Source organism: Astyanax mexicanus, chromosome 9 (genome assembly GCF_023375975.1).
Source record: "Astyanax mexicanus isolate ESR-SI-001 chromosome 9, AstMex3_surface, whole genome shotgun sequence".
NCBI lineage: Eukaryota > Metazoa > Chordata > Actinopteri > Characiformes > Acestrorhamphidae > Astyanax > Astyanax mexicanus.
This window is the reverse complement of record NC_064416.1, coordinates 11493231-11516050: the sequence shown is the minus strand read 5'-3', so window position 1 is coordinate 11516050 and position 22820 is coordinate 11493231. Positions and strand designations below refer to the sequence as shown.

The window sequence follows — 22820 nt, the reverse complement described above, 5'->3', positions numbered from 1 at the left end:
GAATTTTTGCACCAGGAGTGGCATAAAGTTATCCAAAAGCAGTGTGTAAGAGTGGTGGAGGAGAACATGCCAAGATGCATGAAGACTGTGATTAATATCTAGGGTTATTCCACCAAATATTGATTTCTGAACTTCTGAACTTTGACATTTGGGAGAAATATTGATTTTATATACCCTTAAAGAGCAAAATCACAGAAACTGATTCAGAAACTGAAGTGGTCTCTTATTTTTTTCCAGAGCTGTATGTTGGCTGACCATGTGCATCCTTTCATGACCACAGGTTGCCATAGTCAAAGTGTTTCTCAATCAGTGTTTCTCAATTCTGGTCCTGGAGCTTCCCATCACTAAATGATTCAACATGCCTGAAGGTTCAATGTTCTTCAATGACTTTTGGGATGTGTTCAATAAATGAAATTAAATATATTGTGATATTGTCAGAAATTCTTAATACTCTTTAAATATATGAGCAATTCTCAATTGTAATTACCTCTCTCTGCACTGTCCACAGACACAGGGGCTCTGGAGAGCAGCTGGGCCTGAAGACTCTCGATCTCTGCGTTCTTACACTGCAGAAGCTGCTGAAGGGTTGAGATCTCTGCCTGGAGATGAAACAATTACAGCAGATATAATTTCATTAGCTGGCATGTCCAAATAATGGTCATATCTCTTTGTAAAGTGAGACAGGTGCCGATGATGATGAAATACTGTGGTAGATATTTAAGACAGTGTGCTTATTTAAAACATACATAGAACCTCAATGTGGTAGAACATAGCAACCAAAATATGCAGTGGTAGAAGAAACAGGCTCAGGAGCTGGTGGAGGTGAAGGACATAAGGAGGTATAGAAGCTGCTGGAAAATGATAAACTGAAAGATGAACTGAAAAAGACAGGACAACGCGAAATAATTAAGACTGAAGGAAATTCTATATAGGAGCTTGTGGAGAAAGTGGAAGAGGATGTGGAAGGTGAGGTGGATGAGGTTAAAGTTGAGGTGGAGAAGATCAGGGAAGAAGGCAGAAAGTAAGAAAGCAGGTGGAGGAGCTGGAGTACAAGGTGGGGTAAACAGTTTAGATGAAGGAGATGGTGGAAGAGGTGGTGAAGAAAATGAAGCAGTTGTAGAGGAGATGGAGGAGGTAAAAGTTTAAGGTGGAGAAGAAGTGGAAGAAGTGAGAGGGCAGGTGGATACAATGGGAGAGAGGGTGAAAGAGGTTGGAGAAGAGGTTGGAGAGGAGGTGGAGGAGGCAAAAATGTAAGATGTAAAAGGAGATGATGGATTCTGTAATTGAACATGGTTAAAGGTGTACCTCCGCAAGTACCCACCGCAAGTGGAAATGGGTTTAAAATGGTTGAGAATGTGGAGAAGAAGTGGAAGAGGTGAGAGAGCAAGTGGAGACAATGGGAGTGAGGGAGAAGAGGTTGGAGAAGAGGTTGGAGAGGAGGTGGAGGAGGGGGCACCTGCAGGTTCCTGCTGCGCTCCTCCCACTGCTGCCTCTCCACCTGTAGCTGCTCCACCGTCAACCTCAGACTAGACAACTGAGTGACCAGAGACTGGTAACACACATGCAGAGAGTAAGAGATAGACAGCTAGAGAAAAAAGAGAGAGGAAGAAAAAGAAGAGCAAGGAGTGTGTTAGAATAAGTGTGAGAACAGAGAGAAAGAGAGAGATGAGAGGTAGATAATTGTACCAGGAGATATTAGTATTAGTATTATAAAAATAAGACTAAAGTATTAGAACTACGGCTGGTTTATCAGTGCTCTGACCCCTCATGGTATCTTGCTATAAGATGTTAGCAGCAGATGTGGGTTGTGAGGTGGGGCCTCCATAAGAATTAGTGAGTCTTAGGCACACATGACCTTCTCACTGGTTTACCAGGAACACCCCACCTGACCTGCCTGATGTTTTGGAGATGCTTTGTCCCATTCTTTTAGACATCATAGTTCATTGGTTTCTTTCCAAATTCAAAGCTTCAGATTTTTTCAGTTGGACAATTTTTTTCATCTTTCAATACATCAAATTCGAGAATTGCTGCCTAATTCTAGAGCATCTCAAAAAGAAAATAGAATATCATTGAAATGTTACTTTATTTTAGTAATTCAGTTGAAAATGTGAAACTCATATATTATATAGATGTATTACACACAGAGTGATCAATTTTAAGTGTTTATTTATTTTATTGTTGATGATTATGGTTTACATCTAATGAAATCCCAAAAAATCAGTGTCTCAGAAAATTAGAACATTGTATAAAACCAATTGGTACTGTTGGCAGTGTGGGCAATGTGCCAAATCCTGCTGGAAAATGAAAACCAGCAGACGACATGGTTCTCATCTATATCATATATGAAGTACATTATATATAAAAATAACTTTTCAACGATATTACATTTTTTTTGAGATGCGCTAGTATATAAAGGCATTTGACAGGTGCCATTCCCATTTTTTACAACTCAACCTAGCTGTGGCTGAAGATCTGTTCTGTGAAAGTACCTTTGTGGCTTTAAGCTTCCGCTCATACTGCGACTTCTCATCTTCGAGCTCGTCAACTTTGTTTTTCAGCAGTCTCAACTCCTGGAACAAACCCTGTTTGGAAAATAAATAGGTATAAACAAATTTAAAATATATAAAGACATATATAAGACAAATCCATTCTCAAATAATGATGTTTACAGAGATCAAACTAATGATGCCAGCCTTTTAAATACGGTTTTGATTAGTTATATTAATAGAAAAGGAACAGTACAATGCTGTGCTTCTCCAGGACCATGCTGAGTCTGATACAACTGATACAAGCTTTGAGTGATTTAGTCAAGCATCCTACTCATGCAAATCCTCAGTTGAGTTAATCCCAACAACATAGACCAAACCTCATGGACCAGCCTTCAAAAACTATCGCAAACACTAGTAAACCAAGAATACTGTGAAACACACAGTACTGCAAAAGTCAGAGACCATCCTTCATTTATGACTAATGTTACGCTCCAATTTTAAGTGTTTTCATTTAGTGGGACAGGATTGGTGGACTACAACAAGGGTTTTTTTTAAACTGTGGTAGGTGTACTTGACTTCTAATGGAAAGATCACCATGTGGTACATCAGATGACTTTAGAAACAGATATTTAAGGAGTAATATCTAAAACATTTTCACATGTAAAATTCATAGAATTGCATGCTTTTGATTAATGCTTAACCTATTAGACTCTGTATGTAAGTTCTCATTTCTTCACTTTTGTAACTAAAGTATTATTATAAACAGTTTAAAAGTCCCTAGAGTAGAGCCCTGTGGAACTCCAGAAGATATACTAAACCAAGAAATTGCTTAACCATTTACAAACGCATGTATTACATATGGAAAACCAATGGTCTACAAAGCCTTCACATATTGATTTCTTTATTATTGTTTTGACATTTCTTAAATTTATATAGTAAATAATAAAAAATGTGTCTCTCCTGGCCCCACTTCAAAACAAGTGTCTCTAAAAACTGTGTAATTACACATTAACAATGTATTTTATAATGCATAAAACTACTAATGAAGTACAGATTGTTACAGATTGATTACAAACGGTTATGCTACATATGTGTATGAGTGTCAGTTAGACATAGTACAATATTATGTCCATGTTCCCATTATAAAATCTGTGAATTATGGGAAATATTAGTTTTAATATTCAAAAATAAGCACAGGCCTAACTTCATTCCAATCAAAAGCTGCTTATTCCACACACACTATCACATGATTAAGTACACTCACTCTATTACTATACTCAAGTCTAAATGAATGCTTTGGTTTTAATTTATTTCAAAATGTTTCCCCATTTTCTCAACATTTAGCTTGGCCAATTGCTCCACCCATTCAGCTGCATCTCAGCTGTATATGCCCCATCACAGGTGATGCTACAACACAAGGAGGGTGAAGACTAGCACATGCCTCCTCTGATACATGTGAAGTCAGCCGCCGCCTCTTTTCAAACTGAGAAGTTTCATTGCAGTGCACTCGGAGGAAAGCGCAGCGACTCGGTTCTGATACAATAGTTCACAGATGCCCTAGGAGTGATTAGAGGAAAGAGTGCCATGTACCCACCCAGAGAGAGCAAGGCCAATTGTGTTCTTTCAGGGCTCCCGCAGCTGATGGCAAGCTACATGACTGGGATTCGAACCAGCAATCTCCTGATCATAGTGGCAGGGCTTTAGACTGCCATATTAATGTTGACACACATAGAATTATATAGTCTGTACAACTATAATTAATCTGTACTGATCTGTACTTCACCAGTAGTTACACTTATTACATGATTGTTCATGTGTAAATACACAGATATTAGATACATGCATTTTAAAGTGGGATCAATCTACTAAATTTGCATTGTGTCTGAAAGTGTTTAGCATTGTTATCATTGGCTACTAGCATTTTGGCACAAGAAAACCAAAGTCTAGATTACTAACTAACATAAGTGGTGCCTTCCTGCCTCAGAATTCTGCCTGAGTAGGCAGCATGTTTTGCATTTCAGACTCAGCCCTGACATCCTGAAAAATTAAGTCAATGAAGGGTTATCTCTGACTTTTGCACAGTACGGTATTACAGTTTGAAGTAGGCAATTCCAGATAAATAGCAGGTATTAATATTTGGCAGAACATGACAAAACATATCAGACATATCAGAGGTTTATTCCAGCTTTCCAATCCTTCAAAAGCAAATCTCTAAAATCAAGCTTAAAGCAATGCCTACGCTTTCTCTTCCACAGCGACACAGCTCCTCAGCTAAACCTCCATGCCCCTGTGCCACCACAGGCCTGTCCCCAGCCTGCTCTGACTCTTTCTCAGGAACTTCAGGTGGGCTACTGTCTCCTCCCTGTTCAGGGTCCACCTCCCGGCTCTCTGCAGCCTTTTTCTCCTGGATCTTACAAGAGAGCTCTTGCTGAATCCTACACATCTGCTCCTGCAGCTCGCTAATCAGATTCACTACGCTCTGTCAGAGAGAGAGAGAGAGAGAATCGGACAGGACAGTAGGCATGAAAGAAAAAATCATATATAAAAGATAAAAGCAGGCAAAGAGGAAGAGAAGTGGAACTCAGGAGACATGCATGACATTATATATGTGCGAGGGCGTCCATGCTTATTCGAGAAAGGTCAAATAAAATCAGGAAGGTTCCTTCATGTGACACGGTCTGCTTTTCGACTTACGCTACTGGCTAACGTTTTACTGGCTGGAATAGTTCAGTGCCGCAGTCAGCGTGTCACTCAACAGGACATTTATAAGTCTAGAACGGAACCGCAGTGTGAAAACACCAGGCTGTACAGTCTGAGGAATGTCTCAAAGGTACAGCCACTGGCAGGGCCTTGGGAAATCATCCTCAACAGCCTGGGTAAACACTTGCCTGACCTATTTTTTGAAAGCCAAGGCCTCCAGTAAGGGCTTCTTTGTTTAAGAGCCAAATTGTAATGTCCCGTTTCCAGGATATAGTCACTCAGGGTATAAATTCGAACCAGCTTCAGAATTATGTGTTTTTATCTTAAAGGTTTCGGGCTGGCCATAATTAAATATGTTCATTAAATGTAATACTACTCAATAAAAAGAAAAATAAACTGTCCCCTAATGCCAAGAATCTTTAACCAAGCAAACAGCCTTGAATACACTTGCAATTCTTCATCTACCATTTATTAACACTTATGAACTATTCAAAGAGTCATTTAAGCATCCATGTGGTTCTTTAAAAAGTCATGAATAAATACAGAATTCCTGTTTTTACCAAGAACTCAAGAACCATTGAAAACATATTTTTAAGACTGCACACATCTGATCTGGCTGCAGGTTTTAATTCCAGCCAAGCAGAAGCACCAAAAGAATAAACAAGTGAAATCAGGTGTGCTGCATGTTTATTAGAATGAAATTCCAAGTGTTTGGAATGAGTTAGAGTAGCAGAGCTACAGAACCTTGCAAAAAGATCCAGCTCAAAAACAGCTGGTCATACAGAAAAAAAAAAAAAAACATATCTTAATGCTGGTAGGCTAGCTCATTTTCTAGCTCTTGAACAACATAACAGGGTATGTTTTATCTGAATGACCAGCTGGTCTTGAGCTGGATCTTTTTAGCAGATTAATCATTTAAGTGTGTCCACTAAACTCACATATAACAATACTCAAAAAAATAAAAAAAGACATGACTGAAAACAATAAAAAATAATTAAATAATTAAAAGTTTAAAAATAAAAAAAATATAAAAAGAACCATCTACAGAAACTGCCACTTAATGCCAAGAACTTTTAACCAAGAAAACAGCCTTGAATACATTTGTAATTCTGCATCTACCATCTATAACACTTTTAACCCCTTTAAGTCAAGAGCATTTTAACTATTCAAATAGTCATTTAAGCATCCGTTTGGCTCTTTAAATGGTCAACAACCAACAACAATTTAAGATCTGCAGGTTTTAATTTAACCCAAGCAGAAGCGCCAACTGATTAAACAAGTGGAATCAGGTGTGTTGTTGTTTTTTTCTTTCAATACAATGAAAGTCTGCAGTCAGCCCTGTCCTAAGGTCACAATGCCCAATGTTGAGTGTGGCCTAGAGGACTGTGGAGCACCGGAGCTGTACTTTCTGCAGTAATGGAGCTCCATCCCAAGTGTTTGGGATGAGTTGGAGTAGCAGAGCTACAGTACCTTGCTAAAAGACCAACTGGTCATACAGAAAAAAAATATATATATATATATCCTAATGCTGGTAGGCTAGCTCATTTATAAGCTCTTGAACAACATAGCAGGGTATGTTTTATTTGAATGACCAGCTGGTCTTGAGCTGGATCTTTTTTCAGGAGGGTAATTATTTAACATCAGAGCGTGACCTCACTGATGCTTATCTGGGACTGAACACAATCAAAACCTTTTATTACAAACAAAATTTTTATTACAGTTGATTTTAAAACAAACTTGTACATGCAAATGTTTTGCCATTTAGTACTGCATGTGCTGTAGTGGATTTTATTTTATTTTTTTGTAAGAAGCATTAATAAAAATAATGGAGAAGTATGTTTTAATCATTTTTGTATAGATCATTTTTAGATGGTAAAGCCTATTTTGCTGGGTTTAATTATTTTACTTAAAGCATAGAGACAATGATATAAAAGCCTGCAAGGACAAATAAAGCCTAAAAAAAAACAAAAATAAGTAAAACAAATCTCTAGTATTGTCTATAAATGAAAAAAAGTAAGAAAACAGTTTTTAGAGGAAAACCAGTGAATTATCATTTTATGATGATCTGGAAGCATTGTTGTTTCTTAGAGGTACAGAACATAACATGAGATTTAACAGTGATAAGTTGGCAATTCGATCAATTCATCAAAAGTAATTGTTTATACTTATGTTTTAATTGAAACCATTAACCAGAATTTTATGTATATTCCATTTTTATTCACGTCTAGTCATTACAAGAAATTTTAATTAATTACTTGAAAATATCCATCCTCAAAATAAACTACAGCTTCCTTATTAACTAAAAATAAAAATGAATGGTGACAGTCAATAAAACTATTAGAAATTTGGCGATAGTTTTGTAAGTTTGTTTTGTTGTAAAGTCAAATCCAGCAGCTAAATCAGCTGCAATCTTAGCAGTGTAAACATCAGATGACTGAGGAGAAGAAGCTTCACGTGATACTGAGAGAGTCGGAAAGCACAGTAGACGTCACGGCTGACCGCAGATTGCTATGTATAGAGTCCAGCGGAGTGGGCTGGGGCCAGGGCCAGGGGCTGCCCACCCCCTGACTGGAGGACAGCACGCCAGAGGAATGCTCAGAGCTAGATTGCTGCCATTCTTTCAGACTGAATGAAGCCCAACAGTTGTCAGAAGCTTGGGGGAGCTTGTGTGTAGCATCCAGATTAAAATATAGATCAACTTCAGCAACCACTCTATCAAACACTGAGAGAGACAGAGTCTATCTGCAATACAAGAAGTCTATCAAACCGTTAGTGCTGTCATTGTAGGGTAATACTAACAAAGAAAGTGTAAAATAAACCAGAATAAGTTTTATATTTTACATTCTTTAAAGTAGCGCATCTTGCTTAGATGACAGCTTTTCACAACTTGGATTTTCTCAATCAGCTTTATGAGGTAGAGTCACCTGGAATGGCTTTCAGTTAACAGTTGAGCTGAACTTATCAAGAGTTTCAATGTTTTAGGGCATCAGTTGTTTTAATCCATATTATGGCAAGAACTACTCAACTAAGTAAAGAAAAAAAAAATACTCTGATGCCGCAAAGACCATCACACATTATGATGAAACTGTAGCACCCTAGAAGAGGAAGACCAAGAGTTATCTTTGTTGCACAGGATAAGTTAATCAGAGTTACCAGCCTCAGAAACTGCAAGTAAACAGAACTCCTAATAAAAGCAACTTAAATGCTTCAGAGTATTTTAGTTTGTTTAACACTTTTAAGGTACTACATGATTCCTTATGTGTTCCATCATAGTCTGGATGACTTCAGTATTCATTTACAATGTAGGAAAAATAGAAAACAATAAAATCCATCCTGTTACAATTACAGTAACACTATTGATAACTATACCAGTTCATGGGAGTTATTCTAACAACCCTTTGTGTTAAATATTCACAGCGTTGGTGTTATTTCTCATAGTTGATGTTAAACTATTACATGTTATGACTCACAGGCTCCATCTCCTGATTGCAGCAACTTTTAATCATTGTTTGAGTTTATTATGGGATTTTATGTTGTTTATGGAGCTTTTGTGTTATATTTTTTTAGTTTGTTTGTTTAGATAAGTGGGACTTAGTGTTGTTGGGTTCACTGGTTGACCCTTATTCACCCCTCTTGGTGTTGGGTTGAAGTGTGGATGTTATAACATGGATTTAACACTAATTTGTTCTGTACTGTAAGTCAACATGTGGAGGCAAGCAATCATACCAATGTTTATCTATGTACATACACACATACACACTTTGAAGACACACCACAGGGTATATTTTACATCAGCGAAAAGCGTCCATCATTGCCACAATCTTAGCAATTATGTCAGATACAGTTTTTTCTTTCTTTCTCACAACTGTAATCAGTGCAAGGAAACCCACAGACACACTGTATACATATATATATATATATATATATATATATATATATATATAAGACCATCAAACAGCTTCAGCTGACTCAGAATTCAGCAGCCAGAGTTCTGACTAGGAGTAGAAGAAGGGAGCACATCACCCCTATCCTTAAATCCCTACACTGGATACCAGTATGTTACAGAATAGACTTTAATGTACTGTTACTGGTCTATAAAGGTCTTAATAGTGCAGGACCAGCATATGTATCTGATGTGCTCCAGCAGTATGAGCCGAGCAGAACTCTCAGATCATCAGGAACTGGTCAGTTAGAGCCGCCGAACGTAAAAAAAAAAAAAAAAACTAAACATGGAGAGGCAGCGTTTAGCTACTACGCTGCTCTTAAATGGAACCAGGTGACTGAAAGCATTAGAAGAGCACCAGCACTAAACATGTTAAAATCCGGACAGAAAACCTACATGTTTGATCAGGCCTTTAGCTCAGTTTAAAACACTGCAGCTCCGCCCGCTTTTATTCTGTAATGGCACTTTTATATCATGCTTTATTCATGCTTTATTATTTTTTTTTTATTTCCAATTCCTTGTTCTTTTACATGTTTTTAAAGTTGACTTCTCTGAGTATTTTCTAATTTGTAAAGCACTTTGAATGACCATTGTGTATGAAAGGTGCTATATAAATAAACTTTCCTTGTCTATATGTTTCTATGTGTGCTGGATTGCTGTGACATTAGGAATAAACATAGCATTTACTGCAAACAAAAAATGATGACAATTTAGACATACAGTGGTGAGAAAAAGTATTTCTTTGTTTTTTCTTTTTTCTTTTTTTTCTTTCATATTGATTTTTGTTGATTATCAAACAAACTTGAACACAAATGTTCTTTAAAACTAAATAAATCTGTAGAAGGGCAAATATTTTTTTTTCACATCACTGAATATGGGCTCTTGGCTACATTGTGTGTTAAGCTCCGTGTAACTTGCAGCAGTATATGGGCGAGCATTGTCTTACTGGACTCATGTCTGGAGTTTGCGTCACATAAAAAGAATGCTTTAAGAACAAGCATAATGTTATTTTCAAAATTTACCTGCATAGAGAAATACATTTAATATTAAATTGATGTTTTTGGGAGGTTGGACCAGTATATGTTTTGTATCTGCATTTTGATTTTCATCTAATGGAAAACTTTTTAATTAAAATACAAATTATCAGGTATCAGCCACTGTAACTAATTTGGTTTCCTAGATGTAATTGTGACAAATTATATAACCATTTTAGTATTATTATGCCACTGATAAGATAATATTCTAAGTGCTTAATGATACAATTATACCATTTTAAAGCAATAAATAACCGTGAATGTAAAGAATATTCGTACATTGGATATGGAATTAAGCAATGTTTAAATATCTTAAATAAATAAAACATAAATGCTAAGTTGATATACCAAATCATTCATATTAATGAGCTTAAAAATACCGAGCAATATCATTTTCAGCAACGAATCTTGGGGACAAATCTGTACATTGTAAGGTAAATTAATTATGTAATTATTTTGACAGACCTAACCACAAAAGCAGTACTGCACCATTTAACTTAAAAAAAAAAAAAAGAATGTAATTTTAGCCCATTTTCTACCCTATTTGCATGGCCAATTCCCAAACCATGGTCATATGAGCTCACCCTATCCCTACCAATGCCCCCAGTGCTATGAATATAACATATTTAGAAAGTTCTGTACAGAAATAAAATAAGTACGTGCCTAATTTGAGGATCCAATGACAGCGGAAGGGAACCAAAATATCCCACAGTCTATAATCTCAGTTTTCAATGTCTCATGAGTTTGTTTTGAATCTGAACCCATGGATATGGGCCATTTCACCCACTGCCTTAAAGAACCCGCCAGGAAAAAATAGAGTTTTAGGATTAAGTGACTGCCTCCAAAAATGACTTACAGTAAAGTCAGAACCTGATCTTATCCCACAGAACTCAAACAGACATGCTAAACTACACACCAGTTTAGCCTGAGTGAAAATTAGCCATAGCTCTTTATTTTAAAACCCAGAGGGCCGTCCAAGTTTCCGTGGTTTAACACTTTATATTCCTTTAAAGGACCAATGCTTTAATTGCTTATCCTGAAATGACGGATTTAAAACTGCACAATCTTTATAAAGCAGTTATTAAATACTTTATGGCTGGATCATAATTAGAATAATGTGCATTTTGGATGGATGAATGTATTTTTCTTTCTTTTGAATATTAATCATATTTATATGATTATACAGAATATACAGAAATTATATATATTTTTCCAAATAATTCACTTTTTCATTTTTTATTTTTGTTATGAATCTGTAAACTTGAAATGGCAAGCTGTGCAACAAGGTGGACAATTTTAGTGAACATTGGTGTTTAATGAAAATATGGTTGATCTACAGTTGCAGACACATTTTCTTTTTTTTTTTTCTCAAAAAAATAAATAAATAATCACCATGATATTTTACCATGATTTTACCATGATATTTTACCATGGTGGACTGTTTAAGCTTTACCTCAGCTTAGCATGGAGTCAATATTTGGGTAACACTTTACAATAAGGGTACCTTAATTAACATTATTTACTACAGAATGACTATTAATTGACAATAGTTGATTTATTAGTAACCATTACAAAGTTATTCAGTAACACTTTACAATAAGGATCACAAATAACAGTGCTTATGACAGAAATAAACACTGTTAACTGGTTAAGTAATGTCTGAATTAATTATAAATTGATACTAGTTAAGACATTATCAAACATTAATACATTTAAATGCTTCATAATATTATATATGTCTTAGGTAAACGATTTTGTAATAGCTAATAATGTCTAATGTGAGCCCTAATTGACGTCAATTAATAATTAGTTTAGATGCTCTATAGCAAGTACTGCTAATTAATGTAGCCTTATTGTAAATTAACTAATGCCTCAATTTATATCATGTTTCTAATATTTGTTGAGAAAAAATATTCCCTGTCCCTGGTGATGTATCCAACCAAAAATAAGAACCGCTGCTTGCCATGCAAAATAATTTAACTGCAACTTAACTGCAACATGTTGCCCTGAGAGAACAAATTAAAAAACACTGATCTGGTTAGAAAATGAAAACAAAATAGACCCACAATTAATAAACACATCCAAAGGATGATATAATCATCAAAAAAGTGCTTTGTTGCCTGAAGGCAACACCATGCCATAGAGGTTTCATAATTACTGTAGTTGAGACATTACTTATCCATTTAACAATGTTTATTAAGTCTTAAGTACTGATATATGTGTCACCCTTATTGTAAATAATATGAACAATATTTTAAATAAAAAATAAATAAATGTAATAATTGCTTAACATGCATAGTATAAATTTGACAGGGTTCTGGGTTTTGAAAGGTTTTTTTTCTAATTTTTAACCAATTTTCTCCCCAATTACAAGATCAATTACCCAAACCACTCGTTAGGACTTCCACTATCACTACTGATGCCAAAACACCAGGAAAGTGAAGTCTAGCACACACCTCCTCTGATACATGTGACTCTTTTTGAACCGCTGCTGATGCAACATTGCCGAGTAGCATCACAGCATGTTTGGAGGAAAGTGCAGTGATTCGGTTCTGATACATCAGCTCACAGACGAAGCCTTGTGCTGATCCACATCCCCCTTTGGAGAGAGCAAAGCCAATTGGGCTCTCTCAGGGCTCCGGCAGCTGATGGCAAGCTGCATAACTGGGATTTGAACCATCAATCATGGACCACTCGGAGCCTAAAGCTTGATATTTACATATCAATAGCTAAATGAATAGTATAGAAATGCCTAAATTTCTCATTGTGTTATTTAACTACATACAAAAGTAAAGAAAACTACTTCATATGAAATGTACAGAACATGTTTTTTTTTATTTTATTTTTTTATTTTTTTTTATTGAAGGATGGCATTCCTCTATGTTTGTAAAGCTTGAATAAGGTATTGTTACACCATGTTTATATGCAATTTAAACAACTTTTCTGATTCTACATTGATACTGACCCAACATCTAAGATAAAAGATAATATTTATTAAATAATAAGACTTAAAACGACTAGAAAATACACAAAAACCCACAGGGTTGAAGTTTAAGAGCTGCACAGTACCTCAGCTTTGTGTTGTCTCTCCACGTTGTGGTTCTGTCTCTCCTCCATGCCCACCAGCTTCAGTTTCAGATAGGAAACTTCATCTATCAGATCCAGTTTCTGAGACTCCAGGGCTGTCCTGCTCAGAAGCTCCTGCACAGGTACACGAGACACACAAGTCCATACAGACACTCAGAGACTCATATATGACCTCATACGTGAAGCTCTTTCCTCAAAACCTGTAGCTCAGTGGCTTCAACAAATCCCTGAACTCTGGAGAGACTCGGCTTCACTTTGGCTAAATATACACAGACTATGAGCGCTATATTTACTTCCCCTCTCCATGAGCAAATGACACATGAGAGAGAGAGAGAGAGAGAGAGCTGGAGGGAAAGTTCCTCTAAACCTAGAGCGGTCCACCAGCATACGGTCAGAAATAGAGCTGGACAATATGGTAGCAATATTGTGTCACGATATTTATATCGATTTTCATGATACGTGATGTTTAGTGCAAGGTTTTAATATGCAGACAAAAGACATCAGCAGTGGCACATTCTTAAACAATGCCATTTCAGTACTCTTCCATGCATAGTACAGTGATTTTTATATTTTTGTCTAACATAATCTAATTTCTACTGCCAATTTGGAAAGTCAATTACTACTAACTATTACAGTTACTAATCTGTATTTGTATACATGATAAATAGCACAGCTTTTCTTCTGCCCGCCTTTTTTTATTAAATGGGAAAAGTAACGTCCTTAAGAAGTTAAGAAGCTCCTTAGGAAGTGACTTCCTTGCAGTTCTCAGCCAGATTTCTTAGTTAAATATTGTAGAAAAAAACAGTAACTTGCTCTCTTTGCCTACAACACTGCACCGAACAGTCAACAATAATAATGCATAAAATACAGCTCTGAAAAAATAAATACATAAGAGACCACTTCAGTTTCTGAATCAGTTTCTCTAATTTCCTATTTATGGACACCACTTCTCCCAAATTGCAAATAGAAAATATTGTCATTTGCAGCATTTATTTGCAGAAAATGAGAAATGGCTGAACAAACATAGATCCAAACCTTTCAGACCTCATATAATGCAAAGAACACAAGAGTTAAGAAATCAATATTTGGTTAAATAACCCTGGTTTTTAATTATAGTTTTCATGCATCTTGGCATATTCTCCTCCACCAGTCTTACACACTGCTTTTGGATAGCTTTATGCCTTTACTCCTGGTGCAAAAATTCAAGCAGTTCAGCTTGGTTTGATGGCTTGTGATCACCCATCTTTCTCTTGAATATATTACAGAGGTTTTCAATTTGGTAAAATCAAAGAAATTCATCATTTTTATGTGGTCTCTTATTTATTTTTCCAGAGATGTATAACTGAACCCCTAAGAAAAGGTAGCTCTGGTGGTAAAGACTACACACTGATGGTGAATAATGATTGGGGACACATGTTCATTAAGCAAATAATTGCAAATAGGAAAGATGCACATTTTGTGTAACGTACGAAGAAATGATAAATAGATACTCCCTTATTTATTAAAATACTTTTACTTACATAATGAGGTAAACTCTGCCTGATTAAAGTGAGTGCAAACTGTTGTTCCAAAAAAAAAAAAAAAAAACAGTAATGGTGAATCCACACCAGTAGAATCTGAATGCTACAAAGCCAAACAGTTATGTCTGAACCTAAACTGTGGTCTAACTTAGAGAATACAGTTAGAAATACAATACTTTCACACATTTTCCTCAGAAAGTTGCCGTGCAGGTGGTTTCCTTCCATCCGTTTGAGAACTTGAGGGCCTTCATTTGAAGAAGTTCATATAAACACACTTAAACAGTCACACAGAATATCAGTAACTAAAACAACACTCCAGACTTTAACCCCTCTGTTTAAAACGACACTGACTTCATTGACTCCACTGAAGGTGATTCTAAGCAGCAATGCTATTCTGTCATGTGGATCAGCCCAAGAAAGTATTTCAAACGCTCGGCCGTGCAGCAGCGCAGCTTTAAGCTCGCTTTGTGCCTTTCAGAAGCTCCACATGGAAAATATTAGAGCTGCTGCACTGGAATGAGATTTGCTTTTGAAGGCCAAAACCTCATAATGACCACATCTCAGGCAAACGCACTAAAAATACTTCCCATCAGAGAACCAGAGCTGCAGATTCAATCAGGAGCACGTTTAAAAGGAAAGAAAATAAAATAGAAATGTGCAATTAACTCCGCAGGAAAACGAGGTTTGCACATTGCAATTCAGCTCCTTAATTTCTAGATCAGATGGAAACTTGTGGAGACAAATTGATGTATTAATCCTATGAGGTGAAAGTTCTGACAGTTGGAGTATTAGAAAAGTTTGTCTAATTTTCTGAATGAGTGATCTGGCTGCAGATCTTCTTAACATATACCAGCAAAGTGTGTGACTCAAGTACAGGTTAAAATATCTGCACAAAAATATATATGAAAAATACACTAAAATTAACCTGGGAACATAATGAGTCACTGTACATCTCAATTACATACAGACTAAACAACCAGAAAATTATTTTTTTCTTTTTAAAGTTTGGAAGATGTTTCATGTGATTGAATGATTTCATTATTTGTATCACAATAAATGTAGGCAGTAATATGTTTTCCCATCAGTTAAGCAAGAATTCTTTTGTGATAATGAGGTATTTTACAAAGATGAACTAGAGCCAAATGGTGACATCTTCCAATGTCTTCCAAAAGTTTTTAGACATTTTTATGCTACCACAGCATGTAAAAGTGGCCCAAATCATTGACATACATCTCTGAAAAAAAAAAACAACAACAAAATATAAAACCACTTAAAATTGATGAGTTTCTTGGATTTTACCAAATTGAAAACCTCTTGAATATAATCAAGAGGAAGATAGATGATCACAATCCATCAAACCAAACTGAACTGCTTGAATTTCTGCACCAGGAGTGGCATAAAGTTATCCAAAAGCAGTGTGTAAGACTGGTGGAGGAGAACATGCCAAGATGCATGAAAACTGTGATTAAAAACCAGGGTTAAACCAGTTAAAACTTTTAAAATATGAACTTGTTTTCTTTGCATTATTTGATGTCTGAAAGCCATTTCTCATTTTCTGCAAATAAGTGCTCTAAATCACAATCTTTTATTTGGAATTTGGAAGAAATGTCACCTGTAGTTTATAGAATAAAACAACAATGTTTATTTTACTCAAACATATACCTATAAATAGCAAAATTAGAGAAACTGATTCAGAAACTGAAGTGGTCTCTTTTTTTTATCAGAGCTTTATGTAACACAGACAAACTAAATGTGTGGCAGTATTAACAGCAAAATCACACTGGATCTATTTTTTTTTCTTCTAGGGGCCAAACAATATTGAAATCTGTCTATATGTCAAGTTTTTTTAAAGAGGAGAAAAGAAGGGAAAATGAAAGATAGCAGTGAGTAAGGCTTGCAGTGGTGAGAATACAGAACTCATTAATATATAATATGATGTCTCTGTTTAAATTAAATTTAATTAAATGGATACGCATGTATTACTTCTTTTTGTTAAAAAAAGAGCCTAAAAGCAAAGTTTAAAGTAACCAAGGATGCAAACCAGAGAAGTGTTTGTGGCTAATTAACATTTTTGTTTTGCATTTTAGTGATAAGCCCAGTTGTCAGACATTAATACTAGCTCCTGTTGGCGAAGATAAAACATAATTAATGTACAAGAGAATAATAAAATGATGAAAACAAACATTTGGATTGTAATCTTCTCAAGAGAAAAAAGTGCTTTAAAGGACCTGCTAAGTGAGAAACCCTGGTTCTTAAAACACCCCCTGATCTGGGCTCAAGTCCAGTAGTTTCTTAACCCTGGAACACCACATCCCCCTTCAAATATTTGGGTTGTCAGGGTGCTGTGAGCTCTGACACTTTGGAATCTCCCAAGAATTTCCTCCCATGAGGCTCCAAAACTCAGATCTCTGCAGATCTTCCTCAAATATATCAGCAAAACATCAAATCGTCTGACTTAACTACAGACTGAAATGACATTAATGATCAAACGCATAAATAAAAGTCTTCATAAAAGGTTTTACGAGAAGAAAGCTGGAAAATGAACCTGGGAACCACAACGTCCACCAGTGAGTGACTCTAGACTTCAATTACAGACAGACTAAACAAGCAGGAACCAAAACAGTAGAGGTTTGAAAGAGTTTATTTAGAGTTTGTGAGATTTCTCAACCTGATTTCCTCACATCATTTGGAAAGAGTGAGAACTGCCAGAGAAAGAACGACAAAGGATCTCTGTTTGTAACTGTGGGCTGATATAACAGCACACTGAAAAAAATGATGCGTAACATTTACTAAAAAAAAAAAAATGCAACTTTCTGCATTTGCTTTTTTTAAGTTAATTTTATTTAATGTACATTTAAATAACTTCAACTCGGTTTCAAGACTTAAATGTTACATAGAGTAAATAAGTGAACTGAACTTCAGTCAATCCTTTCTTTTAGTAACCTTTACTTATTTTAGTTTTGCTGAATCAATCCTTTCCTTTAGTAAACTTTACTTCTGCATACAATATTACTTAATTACAATGACTTAATTTATATTACTCAAATAGTTTATGATATATAATATATAATAGTTCCTGAAATGTAAATATTTTTAGTTGAAACACACATATTACAATCTCTCAACACATGGATGGCATGTAATAGAACGGATTGACTGAAGTTCAGTTCACTTATTTACTCTATGTAACATTTAACTCTAGAAACCGAGTTGAAGTTACTTAAATTTACATTAAATAAAATTTACTTGGTAATACTAAGTTGCAAAACTTTTTTAAAATTAATTTTACACATCATTTTTTTCAGTGTAGAGAGACTGAGCCAGAGTGAGAAATTCATTAGAAGAGTGAACAGTAAATTAAAAAATGTCAATGTTACCTGCTGCAGCATCTCTTCTGTGGAGTTGAGCTTGTGCTGATGCTCCTCCAAAGAACTCTCCAAGTCTCTGATCTTCTCTCCCTGAGCTTCTACCTGGTCTGTCAACACACTCACCTGTGTGTGTGTGTGTTTGCATTCGAGAGAGTGAGACAAAGACAAACAGACAGAGAGAGAGAGAAAGAGAGAGAGAGAGAGAGAGAGAAAGAGAGAGAGAGAGAGGGAGAGAGAGAGGGAGAGATTAACCACAGCACTTTTCCCACCACAACACAATACCAGTCAGCACTTCTGTTGTTCATCCCCCCATAGCTTCATTTACCTTCTGATTTTAGATACAATGCCTTGCAAAAGTATCCAATCGCCTTGAACTTTTAAAACTTTTGCCACATTTCAGACTTTAAACATAAAGATATGTAATTGTAATTTTTTGTGAATAATCAACAACAAGTGGGACACAGTCGTGAAGTGGAACAAAATTTATTGGATATTTTAAACTTTTTTTTAGAAATAAAAACCTGGGGAAAAAGTGAGGAGTGCAATATTATTCAGCCCTCTTGTGTTAATACTTTGTAGCAACACTTTTTTGCTGCGATTACAGCTGCATTACAAGTGGCTTGGAGTTTGTTGGCTCTATCAGTTTCGCACATCCAGAGACTGACATTTTTGCGCATTTTTCCTTGCAAAACAGCTGGAGCTCAGTGAGGTTGGATGGAGAGCATCAGTTTGTGAACAGCAGTTTTTTTTTTTTTTTTTTTTCCACAGATTCTCGATTAGATTCAGGTCTGGACTTTGACTTGGCCATTCAAACACCTGGATACGTTTATTCGTGAACCGTTCTATTGTAGATTTTGCTTTATGTTTTGGATCATTGTCTTGTTGGAAGATAAATCTCGGTCCCAGTTTCAGGTCTTTTACAGACTTCAACAGGTTTTCTTCCAGAATGGTTCTGAATTTGGCTCCATTCATCTTCCCATCAATTTAAACCATCTTCCCAAATCTGTCCCTGCTGAAGAAAAGCAGACCCAAACCATGATGCTGCCACCACCATGATTCACAGTGGGTGTTCAGGATGATGAGCTGTGTTACTTTTCTGACACACAGAGCACTTAATATTTAGGCCAAAAAGTGCCGCACCTTCTTCCACAAGCTTGCTGTACCAACAGCACTTCTTATGTCTTTCTTTCAACAGTGGATTTCTTCTTGCCACTCTTCCATTAAGGCCAGATTTGTGCAGTGTAGGACTGATTGTTGTTCTATGGACAGAGTCTCCCACCTTTGTAATAAGTAATAGGTTAATTACAATAAGTAAATGAGACATATGATCTGATATATAACTTCTATTACATCATGTATGAAGGAACAGCTCCAGAAAAATACATTTGTTCATTCAAAACAGAGGATTATGAGTTTTTTTTAACTCTAAATATATATATATATATATATATATATTTTTTTTTTTATTTGACCACCAGTTTTATTAAAAACTACAGCAAATATGAAACATAAAATCTCACTGGTATATTTGTATTACGTTGCAAATCCTAAATCTCAAAGCATCTCAGATGAAATTTAATAAACCTCTAACAAACATTGGATGTAAGCTTCACTGAACTCACTCTCCAGACCTGTTTCTGTGTTTGTGACACCCAAAGTGTGTCAACAGCCAGTAAAGCCCCAGCAGGCCCAGTCTTGTGCGTTTTTTGAAACAGCACAATGTAGTCTGAGCTGTTAATCCTAAAAAAAGACAAGCAAGCCTTTCCACAAATCTCAGAACCGCTCTGTCTGTAACTCACTGTAACGAACACCAGCAGCACTTCCCAATCCAGTTCAGCAAACCGGTCACTGGCTTGTATATTCCCGGCACTTGGCTCAGGTACAGGTGCTCTACATTCACAATTACAGCCAATCACACAAACACACGACAGGGCAGAGTAACTTCAACCTGCTGGTCCAGACCCAGATCCAGTGATCCAACAGAACAGAACCCATTTATTATTCACACCCTCAGAAAAGAGTCCAGCTTGTTTAAACAGATACAGTTAGGGTCTGTATAATGAAATTGAAGCCCCCTCACACTCACCCTGACTGAACACACACTGTCTGAATAATTTAATAGATAATTAGCAGCAGTTTAATGAGTCAGTAACTCAGAACGATTGTAATTTAAAACCAAGACTGAAAAGAAGGATCTTCTAAAAGCAAAGGGATGCACAAAAGGGAAGAACAAAAAGGAAAAAAAGAGACTACTTAAAAATTATTCTTTTTTTTTTTTTTCGAAATTGAAAACCATTGCAATACAGTCAAGAGGAAGATGGATGATCACAAGCAATCAAACCAAGCTGAGCTGCTTGAATTTGTGCACCAGGAGTGCATTAAATTATCCAAAAGCAGTGTGTAAGACGGGTGGAGGGGAACATACCAAGATGCATGACAACTGTGATTAAAAACCAGGGTTATTCCACCAAATATTGATTTCTGAACTATTAAAACTTTATGAATATGAACTTGTTGAGATACACATTGTTACAAATTAAGGTTCTACAGGTTACATGTTATTGCATGTGTCAGCATCAATTTTGACTTGTATTAAATAGGGCATGGTACTGTATACATGTATGTTTCTCCAACAGCTTTATTAGGGTAGGTATCTAGACTTGTGTTTGTTTTTTTGAATATTAAAAATCATAATTCAGATTTCATCATGAGAATATGAATACAATATTCTGCGATGTCTAACTGACCTTTATACATACCTTTATGTGTGTAGTTACACCATCTTTACAACTGTGACAAAGCATACTTCACCTGTAGTTACACTGTTATTACATGTGTTGTAAATTTTAATTACAGAGTATTTTGATACACCATTAAATGTACCCAAGTTAAAATTAATTCCACACAAGATTGTTTAGCTTAGTTAGTTACTGTATTATGTATCTCCCCATTATTAAGGAAAAAAAGTGTTATCCTATTCCAATTCATGTGTAATAACATGCTTGAAAATGTATATTTCTGATTAGAATAATGCAGTTAGAAATACACACAGCTACCATATTTAGAATGGTCCAGTACATTATTAATCTGTGAGAACTAAACATATTATTACTTATTTTTAGCATATCATAAATTCAGAGGTCTTATTTTACCACAAATTGTTATTTTAAATGGTTTCCTAAAGGTGTATATTTAAATAAAACTGGGGTCTTTAAAAATATGTGTAGGTATATATTTTAATATTTCCCCAAAAACACATAAAACTAATACAAAACCCTCCTCAAAACAGTACAGTTTTTTTATTTATGATAGATAAAAAGATTTAAAGAGTTAAAGAGTTAAGCCAAGTCTTTAGGGAGAACCTTTAAACTGATATTTGAAACTAAATAGTTCTTTAGAAAGCTAAGCTACTAAGGCATCACTCAAAGAACTCCCATAAGGTTCTAATTATCCAAAACATGTCCAAAGAAAAAAAAAAATACATAAACACATGTCTTACCTGCAGCACTAGAGATTCCTTATCTCCCTCTAGACGAGACAGACGTTCCTGATAGCTCTCATTGTTTCCGAGTGCCCGCAGGTTGACCTGTGGACCAATGAAAAGGCAAAGATAGTGTTACATTTACATATGGCTACAGTTTGAATGGTTTGGAGAAATCAGTCAGTTTTAAAGCATGTAAACCGAGAGGCCCACAGCAGCACTGACCCACGCTTCCTGACGACCCTACAGAGAGGCTTAATCCATCAGCTGTTCCTGTTCCAGCCTCAAACCAACAGCAATAGCAGAGTGTATTTGTGTGGTGGATGAAGAAACTCTTCTGATAAAGCCTTACTTCTGACCTGCCCACATTGCTAAACCTGACCCAGCCACACAGGTTCTTAAGCAGTATTAGTTTTCAGATTCCGGGTTTAACGGCCAGCGCAGGCAGCAGGAATGTGGGAGTTAAAGGAATACAGTGTGCCAGTGATGTGAGAAATACTGCATAACCTGTGAATGGCCTCACACTTTTCAAATGAGAAACTGTTCACTGACAAATACACAATAGGAAATAGGAAACAATGTGATGGATTTAGCCTACCAGCCATAACTTTAAAACCAATGAAACGAAAACCATAAAGAAATCGAATAATCTGCTTTTAATGGCACCTGTCAAGAGGTGGGGTCTACACATAGTAATGAGATAACTGGGTCATTCCTGATTTGCAAGCTCAATACCTACCAAAAGTGTTCCAAAGAAAGTGAACTCTAGTGCAATTTAGTGGAATGTTCTTAACCCAGAAGAGCCCACGGTGAGGTACTGTGTCACAGACCCTTTAAAAGATGTGAAAATTGCCTTAGAACACTCTGTCCTTTACTTTAACGTATGAAGTTCCTAAGTGACCACTTAAACATGATGAGTTTCTTTGATTTTACCAAATTGAAAACTTCTGGAATGTAATCAAGAGGAAGATGGATGATCACAAGCCATCAAACCAAGCTGAACTGCTTGGATTTTGCACCAACGTTATCCAAAAGCAGTGTGTAAGACTGGTGGAGGAGAACATGCCAAGATGCTTGGAAAGTGTGATTAAAAGGGTTATTCCACCAAATATTGATTTATGAACTCTTAAAACTTTATGAATATGAACTTCTTTTTTTGTTATTTCAGCCATTTCTCATTTTCTGCAAATAAATACTC

The 22820-nt window shown here is 35.9% G+C and overlaps 1 protein-coding gene across 10 annotated transcripts in view; it reads right to left on the bottom strand.

Moving 5' to 3' along the window:
* Window positions 1–22820, bottom strand: part of ppfibp2a (PPFIA binding protein 2a) — a 58492-nt gene that overhangs the window by 19165 nt on the left and 16507 nt on the right. For 4 of the 10 annotated variants that reach the window (XM_049483531.1, XM_049483532.1, XM_049483537.1 and 1 more), the window contains 6 exons: window positions 21641–21727; window positions 18151–18264; window positions 13236–13367; window positions 4729–4968; window positions 2490–2582; window positions 488–599 (listed from right to left, as the gene is read on the bottom strand). In XM_049483531.1, coding sequence (XP_049339488.1) covers window positions 488–599; window positions 2490–2582; window positions 4729–4968; window positions 13236–13367; window positions 18151–18264; window positions 21641–21727 — 778 coding nt within the window. Of the gene's footprint in view, window positions 1–487; window positions 600–1456; window positions 1586–2489; window positions 2583–4728; window positions 4969–13235; window positions 13368–18150; window positions 18265–21640; window positions 21728–22820 lie in introns of all 10 variants that reach the window. The other 6 variants (XM_049483534.1, XM_049483538.1, XM_049483539.1 and 3 more) reach the window with 2 other exon arrangements.